The sequence below is a fragment of the Enoplosus armatus genome, chromosome 10 (assembly GCF_043641665.1).
Source record: "Enoplosus armatus isolate fEnoArm2 chromosome 10, fEnoArm2.hap1, whole genome shotgun sequence".
Lineage (NCBI taxonomy): Eukaryota > Metazoa > Chordata > Actinopteri > Centrarchiformes > Enoplosidae > Enoplosus > Enoplosus armatus.
Genome location: NC_092189.1, coordinates 4,039,168 through 4,050,632, shown reverse-complemented (window position 1 = coordinate 4,050,632; position 11,465 = coordinate 4,039,168). Strand labels below are relative to the sequence as shown.

General features: G+C 40.0%; 1 protein-coding gene across 1 annotated transcript; it reads left to right on the top strand.

Moving 5' to 3' along the window:
* The first annotated feature begins 4 nt into the window (after positions 1-4).
* On the top strand, positions 5-10,641 carry st3gal5 (ST3 beta-galactoside alpha-2,3-sialyltransferase 5). The gene is made up of 8 exons (XM_070913282.1): positions 5-123; positions 1,518-1,634; positions 4,069-4,189; positions 4,846-5,055; positions 5,803-5,939; positions 6,084-6,270; positions 8,544-8,702; positions 9,069-10,641. The coding sequence occupies exons 1-8, from the start codon at positions 116-118 to the stop codon at positions 9,324-9,326; spliced, it is 1,197 nt and encodes a 398-aa protein (XP_070769383.1). The 5' UTR covers positions 5-115; the 3' UTR covers positions 9,327-10,641.
* Positions 10,642-11,465: the final 824 nt, after the last annotated feature.

The window sequence follows — 11,465 nt, the reverse complement described above, 5'->3', positions numbered from 1 at the left end:
TAGGCTGCTTTACCTGAAGGGATGCTGGTCAAATGAAGCTGGGATAAAGAGCTGCGGGAAAAGTAGCTGGTCATTTACTCTCCATAGGAATCATTATGACGAACCTGGGTAATCTATGGAAGGGTAAGTAAATAAGTCCGTACATGATGACGAAGACGAAATAGATAGAATTGGGTGTAAAACCACTCAACTGTTGTGGTTAACATAGCTTACAGTTTGGTCCGCAAAAAAATGAAACGGCTAACTTAACGGTCCCCTTCGTCTTCACTACAGCGTAAAGTGGGACCGCCAAGGAAAAAAAAACATTTTTAACACTCACTGCCTTTGCTGCTACTTAATTTAATCGGTCTGGTTCGGTAACGTTATTTTGGGTAAAAATCCCCCTAACTGCCGAGCCCCGCCGATGCGTGACGTTCTTTCATGTTCAAAGGCCACATTATTAAGACTGGCACTTGCGTGACGCCTTGCTAATCAAGCAAAGCACAAACATGGCAGAAACGCAGCATTTTATTCAGTAACGTAACGTTAGGTGCCGAGCTACAGTTAAACCAGTGGAGGTTTGCTCACTAAATGCGCACTACGACTATGCTTCGCCTGGAACTCCGAGCTGCGTTGGACAGTCGCGAGGGGTATAACGTCACAGTAACGGTAATTCATTTATCGGTAAAACGTTAGCTAAGGGCTAATATTTATTGATTTTTCGACTGCTTTTGTGCCGAAACTGCCAAAAACATTCCGTAGTAGCAACTGCTGTGTTGTAATAACTAAAACAAGTACCAGCATGTGCTTGAGTAATTTTATTTGACGCTGCTTTTTACTTGTTGTTGTCCTTTAACGTTACTGCAGCTGGAGTTACTTCGTTAAAGATTAAGATTTTACATGCAACGCAAACGCTATAGTTTAGACTAACCGGTACACACATAGCTATATAAAGTCGTTACAGTGAGCTCCACCTCGACCAGCTGCGACATTAAGATCAATAATAATTATCATCAATAATAATAATAAATACAATAATATTACAACGATATAACACTCTGTGGATGCTTTTAAATATACTTTACTATTTTAATACGTGCATACCTCATGATAAGTCGTTTTGAATACTTTTATTCAATTTATTATTTATTGGACTTTTACCTGTGACTTTAATATCGCGGTACAGTGACATTTATTTAAGTGGTCGATTTAAATGCCCTTTTCTCAGCCTCCCATAGGTTTACCCTTATGATAATGTGCAGACATTAGCTGTTGTAAAACTACATTCCAATTACAATACAGTATTTTACAGAACAACATAACCCCTAATAACACCAGAGTGCATGTCCCACCATTAGAAATTGCGCTGCTGCGAGGTAACTGTCAGCATTACCAAACAACTTATCATCAAACTAAGAAACTGAACAAACAAACTGAAGTTATTCGTACAAGCGCTGCTGCTGTTGTAGTATTTAGTAGTCTTGCATTGTTCACTAATGTGGCTAATAGACTGCACCTGACTGTCCCTGTGTGTGCAGGACATGGCCCCTGAGAGCCAGAGGGTCTCGGGCTTCAGCAGAGAAACCAGAGGAGTTCCCAGAATCCAGTGTGAATGAGAACAACATGAGGCTTCCTAAACGCTGGGTAGCACACAGGTGATGTTCACATAACACACCACAAAGACGCCTACTGTTCTCTTGAACCATGGCGCTTAGATGGACGCCTTCTGTCCTTAAGGTCTTAAAGGAGAACAACAGTATAATCATTTATAGTCTCGGCCTGTTTGTTTATGTCTGCTTTGTTGTTGGTGGCAAGTGGCTTTCATTTACTTTTTAAAAGCACTTTTAACATTTAAAAAAAGAACTCAAATGCTGGGCTGCAATAAAACTCAACTCTGAAAGTGCAAGGTGAAAGTTAACTTCCATGCTGCTGATGAATTATCTACTCAGTGGAACCTGTTTGGCGTACCTTACAAGAGTGAATTTTATGGCCAACTGTGCTGACTCAAAAGGAAGAATGAGGACAGGCAACCTGTGAACCCACAGCGCTCGCTAAAATGCATCGACACGATCCTTTCTTGTATCTGTTGTTGAAGTGATGCAGACGCAGTCTTTGCTCTTGTTGATTTATCAATAATTTTTCCCTGAACTAAGAATCTGCCACTGTGTTCAAAATGCAGCCATTTCTTTTTTACTTTTGGGTGGAGCTTTATGTGTAAACAGTGCACAAGAAAGCTATCTTTATTCTGAAAGCTCTGCTGTGTTAAAGGGTCTGTATAAAAGACAGAAAGAAGAGTGCAGATGAATAGATAATGTGTATGTGAGTGATGATGTAGAGAGTTGAAAAACTAGCCTGATTGTCTTCAGTGTCTCCTGGTTTGAGTGGCTTGGTCGATTGACTCGTACCCAAATGCTTATCAGGGGTTTTTACTGTAAACAGGGCTAATTAGAATTCAAGAGTAGACTTATGTCGTGCAAGCAGAACTTGGGGATCTCCTGCCTGCTCTCACGAGTTGCAGTTGTTCGTTAGAGCCAGTGTCTTCCTGCGTACAGTACCTCTGTTTTATGACTAATTGCTCTATATTTACAGAACATTGCTGTGAATCAGGAAGAAGACGCATGTGTTTATCCCCTCTGTTAGTCTAACTTACTGTATTTTCTGAGCCTAGGTCAGGTAGAATGAGTTTTTCTGGTTTTCCTCCCCTGGGCGGTGTCAGCAGCTGCCTTTGAGTGGTGACAGACTGGACATGAAGTCTACACTTGTGCAACAAGTCAGGATTCACTATGATTTAAATATTTACTTTGGGAATTACTGAACAATGATGCTGCAAGATGCTCATCTGTCTGTGCATTGTTAGCATTTTTCTGTGACTCAGTGACTCATATGCCCTCAGCATGCCTGCTTGGTATCAGGTATCTTCTGAATGAAGGCCTTTAAATTCTTGACTGAGTGAGCGAGGCTCTCTTCAACTGAGGCCTTGCCTGACTTTCTACTAAAGGGCTTAACAAGGAACCTCAAGCATGTACAGACTTACACTTCCTTTACATTTATCTTGATAAGTGCTATGATAATAATTACTGTGAGGAAACAGCAAAATGTGATTGAATTGATATTGAATTACGGCGCAGAAAGAGTTGAGCTTTCTAACTGTGTCCTTGAAGTTATGTAAGGTGAATGAAGGTTGAGGTGATGATGAGGCACAGGAGCTCAAGCCAACTTGACTCACCAAAAATGGATTACACTGGGGAACACAATTTTTGTTGAGTTAGGTCTGACAGCTGTTTTTAAACTAATTTTTGGGTGCGGAATCCAAAACTGATCTCAGTTTTTCTCTATCACGTCAAGTTTTTGAACTATAGGATCCCCGTTTTCTTAAAAAATATGAAAAATACTGTACTTAACAGATATGTGTGTGATAGTACTGACCTATTGGGAGCTGCACACACCTCTCACCGCACTGTCTCAATTGTGACTGCACAAACGAGTTGCCACGTGGCTGTAGATGAGTCCAATCATAATCAGCTGGCAAGTCTTACTACAGCTAATCAGTGGAATCTTGCTTATCTGGAGGGTAAGCTGTGGAGAAAAAACTTGACGTGCTAGAAAAAAACTGACTGCAATTTTGTAATCAGCATGCCAGTTTTATCTAACTCAACAGAATTTTTTTTTCAAATTGTTCCCCAGTGTTATGGAAAGAACAAATTAACTCATAAATCAAACTATGACAGCATAAATACTGCCAGTGGTTTCCAGTGATTAGATAATGACACAGTAGTGGCACACAGAGAAATGTAGCACTATAAATAAACAGGCTATGACTGGGAGATGTCATTTGGTAAGATGTTTGCTAGGGTGTGGTCAGATGGTATTTCAGCATAACCCTTCACAATTGATTGAAATAAGAGGTGAAAGGGGTCTGCCTGCAGCTTTTTCCCATGTGAAAAGTCAGTCCGTTTAACTGGTTTCTAAAAAGAGATGCTTTACATTTGGCTTTCTGATTCCTAATCTACTCTGATGATCGTTTCATACTGCTAACAGAAATGTTTGTCTCTTTCGCACGCACGTGTGTGTGTGTGTGTGTGTCTCCAGGCGTGTGTTGGTGCTGTGCATGCTTTTAGGTTTGCTGGGTTTGGTATTGGTCTCTCTGCCACTGATTGAGACAGGGACAAGCAAACCTCTGGACTGGCACGTCAACCCTGCACATAAAAAGGTGAGAGTACGGTAGAGAAGTTTCACTGTATACTGAAAGTTAGCAGTATTCGGAAGCGAAAGTTAAGTTGACAGTGTGGTGTAGATTGGAGTAAAACCACCATCTTGACCTAGATACTTTGAGTTCTCTACTCAGTTTCCTTTCTTATTGTCAGAATCAGAAATACTTAATTGATCCCCGGGGGGAAATTGTACAAATTGTATTCTGAGTGGAGCTGGGGAAAACCAAATGAAGTGAGTCCCCGTCACGAGGACCATATGATTTTTTTGTTTAGATGCTGCACAGATGTGCCCAAATGTGTCATTTCCTCCCAACAGAATCATAAGCTGCTTGTTGAGATTTCACACCTTCAACACCAGTCAGGTTTTTTTTTTAGGTACTTTGATGTCCTTATTCCTTGATATGATATTACTAAATTTAGACTTTTTACCAACATTGTTGTTTTACTTACCTACGAACAAAAAAAAAAGCAATAAACTGGTGTCTTATTACTGTATGTTGCCACAGAGTAATAGTAATATCATAAATAGTTCTACCTGCCGTTACTACAGAAAATCACTTTTTTATGTTGTTACTGGTAGTTACAGATGGCCACAGATTGATGTCGCTACCTCGGAGCTCACACCTTGTTTTCATAACCTCTGTTTTACTTGCAGACGGTGCACGAGCACGTGCGCAGAGTTCTGGAGGGTCAGTGTCGTCCCAGCAGAGCCAGGCAGGGCCTGTTGGCGCGACTGCCTGCTTCCAGTCACATGACCCAGCCCTTCCTGTGGAAAGACGTGCCGCCCCCTGATGACCTCTTCCTGTATCCTCCACCGTTCGGGTTCAGCGGCCTCCAGAGCAAAGCAGAGGATCTGCTGAAACAGGTGAATGCAACTCCTTTCCCTCTTTCATTCTATTATTTCTATCTTATGATCATTATTTATATTGTATGTTCCTGACCATGTGAGGGGTCACACACCAAAAACCTTTGATTGTCATATGAAGAGCCTAACCTCCATTGAAAGCTGCCTCTACCACATGCAGATATAGTAGTGATACACTCCAACTGTTCAATGTAACAATAATGGTTTCTTAAAACTGTAGTTTGACTTGAATGTGACCAATCAGAATGACAATGCAAGATATTTGACAAATGTAATGATAATATTATTGACAATGCACGATGCAATTTGACTAGTACGACTGATAATTCGAGAGATAAATCCTAATTTACGACTATATCATCATCATCAGACAATAATAGCTTGAGTGGATTCCCATTACGTATACAGTATATGTCATTTATGACTGAGCAAAAGAAAAATGTATGATATCTCTAATTACATTCTATCTAAATATGCAAAAAGAAAAAACAGGTTGATGGAAAGGCACTTAATGAGATGCTAGATTAAAATGAATCCAGTCTAAAGTGTTACAAAGGCTGTTTTGGAGCCCAATCAAATTATATGGATTCCGTCTGATAATTTCAAGTTAAGGAAAAAGGGATGCAAAAGGTTGGGAACATGTAATTGTAGTTTAAGGTTTAAATAATTGTAACATCCACGCCTAATTTCTACATTGTGCAGCCCAGTGAAACATACAAAGCTAATGATTCTATCTGTGGTTTAAAGCTGCCGGACTTTGAGTCCACGCCCCAGCTGGAGAAGACGTCCGATAAATGTCGGCGCTGTGTGGTCATGGGAAATGGAGGCATTCTCAGAGGCCTGGAGCTGGGCCCACTGATCGACCGTTTTGACACCATTATCAGGTTAGAAACACAAATGCGTGACCGCATGAATCCCATGTGCACATAATGGTCCTTAGCAATGAAATCACAAACACTTCCCACTGTGTAAAATCAACAAAGCTACATGATTTCCATTAAAAACCTCTCTGTGTCTCCCTCTGTCAGGTTGAACAGCGGCCCTCTGGGAGAATTCAGAGTTGATGTTGGGAGTCGAACCAGCATCAGGATGAGTTACCCCGAGGGCACGCCGCTCCACTGGCTCGACACAGACCCACACACTCTGTTTGTAGCTGTGGTGTATAAAGGTGTAGACATCAGCTGGATCTCAGCAATGATCAACAAGCTCACTGTGGTGAGTAGTGGTGGTGTGTGTGTGTGCGTGTGTGTGTGTGCGTTGTTCTCAGTAACTGAAATATACTACATTTGTTGTGTATAGGAAGAGCTTTAATCTGAGCCATCTGAATGCAGTGTTTTGATCAATAACAAATGTATCTTATTAATTAGTGTCATCGTTGTTGTGTTTTACTGGGTTTTGTGTATTTTTAGAGAGCGCTCTCTAGAAATGGTTTTTAAAGACATTAAAACATTATCAATGAGTTTCAGTTTTAACCGTCAGAAAACCTCACAAAGTTGGCTGAAGCCTTGAATGTATCATTGCTTTACAGCAGTTTGTTGCACTAAAAAGGTCAGAAATCCAGCAAAACGTCTGACTTCATCAACGAATCATGGAGCAATGATTCAGCCAAGTTTCAGTTTTTAATCCATGGAAGAAAGTTGGCATGTTCACACATTTCCAGTAGGAAACAGACTATATAACATATCTCCTAAGGAGCAAAACAACTGGTGAACTGAATTACTGATGAAAAACCATAAAGCAAGAATTCAACTACAACACATGGACTGGAAAGAGCAAACATTTCAAATGTAAAAATTGAGCAAATAGCAGAAAAAGAAAATCACTGAAATCATATAAATGTAGCTGAAAACATAAACTGTTTTTAAACATGATACAAAATAAAATAAAAATAAAATGTTGGCCAAAGTTAACATGGCGATGGACATATTTCACTTCCTGGCAGATGTTTGCTGTTAGCATATCAGCAAATCGCACCCTCAGACTGATAGTTGTGACACTTACTTTGAAAACAAAGCTGCAGCAAGGGTTAGATCTGACTCACCACCTCATCTATTCAATTCAATTTTATTTATATAGCGCCAAATCACAACAAAAGTCATCTCATGACACTTTACAAATAGAGCCGGTCTAGACCTACTCTTTATAATGTTATTACAGAGACCCAACAGTTCCCACCATGAGCAAGACCTTTGGAGACAGAGGAGAAGAAAAACTTCCATTTAAGAGGCAGAAACCTCGAGCAGAACCAGACTCTAGGTGGGGGGGTCATCTGCTTTGACCGGCTGGGTTTGAGAGAGAGAGAGAGAGAGGGAGGGAGAAAGAGAGAGGGGGAGAGACAGACAGACAGACAGAAAGAGACAGAGAGAGAGATAGACGTAGAGACACAGACAGACAGGCAGAGATGTATGGCAGCGCTAGCAGTAGCCATAGCAGCTATAATTATAATAATATGGAAATATGACTGATAATAGTAGTTACAGCTGTAATAATAGCAATAACAGCTTTAATAGTAACAGAACTGCGACTAAACATAATAACTGTAGTGATGAGAGTCAGGCAGGCCCATGGCAGCAGCAGCAGCCAGGCCTACCAGGACCACGATCCACAGGAACCTGCGAGACGACAAAGCACAAATAAGCTCCCGGGAAGATATAAAGTTAGTAACATGCATTGGAGGGAGATGAATGTGTAAAGATGAAGAGGGAGAGGAGGAAAGCTCAGTGCATCATGGGAAGTCCCCCAGCAGTCTAGGCCTATAGCAGCATAGCTAGGGGCTGGTCCAGGCAGGCCTGAGCCAGCCCTAATTATAAGCGTTATCAAAAAGCAAAGTTTTGAGCCTACTCGTAAAAGTAGAGAGTGTGTCTGCCTCCCGGACCCAAACTGGGAGCCGATTCCACAGGAGAGGAGCTCGATAGTTGAAGGCTCTGGCTCCTGTTCTGTTTTTGGAGACTCTAGGAACCACAAGCGACCCTGCATTCTGGGAGCGCAGTTCTCTAGTGGGGTAATAGGGTACTATGAGCTCTTTAAGATATGATGGTGCCTGACCAGTAAGAGCTTTGTAAGTCAGGAGAAGGATTTTAAACTCTATTCTAGATTTTACAGGGAGCCAGTGCAGCGACGCTAACACAGGAGAAATATGATCTCTTTTCCTGGTTCTTGTCAGTACACGTGCCGCAGCATTCTGGATCAGCTGGAGAGTTTACCTCTGTGTCTTTGGTTTACTCAGATGTGATACTGTGTGAAAAAACTCCCTCTTCAAAGGGGGTCTGAGTTGGCCTGTTCCTCCTATTGTTTTTAACCTTGATGCCACCACAGAATACCGTCTTTATGTGATCAAGATTCAAAAGCTGATCTGTACTCTTGAGAAAGATTATTTTATGTATATACTTTACTATATCTATGATTTTATACTACATCATTCGTATGAAAAAAGAAATCTTGCAGTGTTTGAGATCAGAGCTGGGACACACGTGTGCTTTGTGTTGCAGCCTCTGTGGGACTGGCTCTTCTTCTGGAGGAAGGTTCCAGATCAAATCCCTCTTGAACCCCACAGGTTCAGACTTCTAAACCCGCATGTCATCAGAGAGACTGCATTGGACCTGCTGAAATACCCTCCACCCAGACCACACCTGTGGGGCAGTGACCAGGTAATAGACACTACCTATACTGGGGATTAACTGTCTGTTCTTGTAACCAAGGTTACAAGGCATGCTAAATTATTATCATGAAGGATCTGGACTAATGATCTATTTAGGAATAGAAAAATTTGAAATTGAAATTGCAGACTGTATTTTAAAGGTAGTTTATAATTATAAGTACAAAAACAGTTTACTTAGAAAATACAGGAATGTCATTCAGACCAGAATCAACAAATCAAGTTTCAGAAAATAAGACTGTTAGAGATGGTTTCCTGTTGGAACCAGTGGGAGTCAAAACAACTGCAAAAAATGATGATGACACCAATGCTTTTCTTCTTCATAAAGGTTTTGGGTCTTTGTTTCTTTCCTCTGCAGAATGTGCCTACCATGGGTGTCTCTGCACTGAATTTAGCCAGCGTGCTGTGCGACGAGGTCAGCCTGGCAGGCTTCGGCTACAACCTCTCCCAGCAGGGGGCGCCACTGCATTACTACGACCGCCTTCCCATGAGCGCCATGCTGCAGCAGAAGATGCACAATGTGGACAGAGAGACCGAATTCCTACAAAGCCTAGTCCAAGAGGGAACCATCACTGACCTGACGGGGGGGATCCACTGCTCCTTCTGCACCAGCTGAACATAAAGCACTTTCCCCTTTTTGTTGTGAAATGCATTTGAAGTAATGTATGTAAATACAGAAAAGCAACGTCAAGAACAAAGGACTTACAAACATGTGAGAAGAAAGGAAGTAAACAGGTGAGAGTAAATCTTGGTGCTTCTTGAAGAGCAAAGGACATAAAAAGAAAAGTTACTCTGGTACTATTAGTACCTACCAACATGTCTGTCAGTATTTCAATTTTAAAGTTCTTCTGTTCGAAGAAATGGCCCCAAAATCTTTTAACGTTTCTTTGCTGATACACCCAACTGAACATTTTTAATGATTTTAGTCCATATCAGTGTTGTATATGTCCAGATATTCAATGTATTACACGTATTTAAAACATCAACAAGTATTGACCCCAAACAGTAGCTTGTGTTGATAGTATTATAGATATTATAGACAGCTCACCCACTTCTGAAATTAGGACTCAGTATCAAGATAGTTCTACTCGTACTATGAGTTAGAATAGTAGTATCAGACTAAACTGAACCAAACCAATTCTTCCACTGGTTATAAAGACATGTTGTCCACTTTCAAATTGAATGACAGTTACATGTGTTACAATGCATTTTTGAGGAAGTACAGCATACTGTTTATTTATGTTAACACTGGAAAAAATGGCTTGTGTCAAGAATGTGAAAATTGCAGGAAAAAGGGGATTGCTCTGCATCAGTCCTGATGTCTTCAAGGACATTTTGGAAGCAGGCTTTAAATAGTTGAGACCAACGAAAACGTATTTCTTCACAGTTTCATGTGATTCCATTTTTTAAAACATCAATTTTATAATGACTTTTTGAGTTCTTCCTGGGGCATTTTTTATGCCGATTCACAAAAGCTCTGATTTTTACAACTGCACCTTGTTTAATCTGCAGTCTTCCAAAATGGCTGGTATGTGGAAAAATAGTGCACAAATTAAATGTTATTTATTTGTTTTTTATTTATACATCAGTAGTATCATTTTCATTGTTTGTAATCTAGTAATTTTTTTTATTTTTTTTAAATTACATATATATATAAAATAAAATAAAAAGAATATATATATATATATATATCAGACACAGCTGACGTCAGGACAAGTGAATTAAAAATAAAACAGATTAAAAACAGTCAGCTCAAATGTGAATTTCACCCTGTTCTCCACACCTGTGTGTCTGTGTGACCAACACGAGGAGATGAATGCACCGATCAGCGCGACTCTTATTCGGTGTTTAAGAGATGAAATAAAAAGTTTTATGTCTTAATTTGTTGCACTGTTGTTGGTCCGTGTTATTATTAAAATGTACATATGATGGAGAGGAATATCTTGTGAGTAAATGAGTGGTTTATTTGCATGTGATTGATTAGTCATTACTCATTTCTAAGTTGTGTTTGTTAATATTTATTATGTCATTGTTGTCCATTAATGTACTGTCTGGATAAATCCACAAAAAACATCCAGGGTCAAGCTCTACATTGAAGAATCATAATGTATTCTTTAACAAGTTTAGAAATTATAGCAAATGATTACTTCCTTACTTAACCAATAGTAAACACTTTACGGTGAAAGCATGTAAGTTCATTCAGTGCATTTGAAGCTAGCTTCATCTGAGTAAGCAGGAAAGACCAGAAGACACACTTAGGTTTGCTTATTGTACCACAAAAGTTGCGTCCTGTCGTGCAAACATACATAATGGAATTCCCGAATGTCATGTCAAGTTTTCAGATAGAGCAATAATTAAATTTAGTCCATAATGAATGAATGATGTTTGTGCACTGCACTCTACTAGCTATATTATGACCGGAAATCAGGCAAGTTTGCCTTCAAACTGGGAGTGGAAAAAGTATCCTAAAATCGTTACACCATCAAAAGACAATGTGGGAAGACTACAGTTGTATTTTAGTTTACTTCCCGATCAAATATTTGATGCACTTACACTCTTTTACTGTTTAGCTCGAGCATCGTATATCCCTAAGTGAGTTGTGTGAATTGAACCGATTTTATTTTGGAACTTTTGTCCGGAAGTTGTATTTTTTTTTTTTTTTTTTTTTAACACCACAATTAGGTGCGCGTGGTCTAAAACAAGGAGCTGGGGAGATCTGCAGCTAACAGGTGGGAAGCACTTTAAAGAAGTTTGC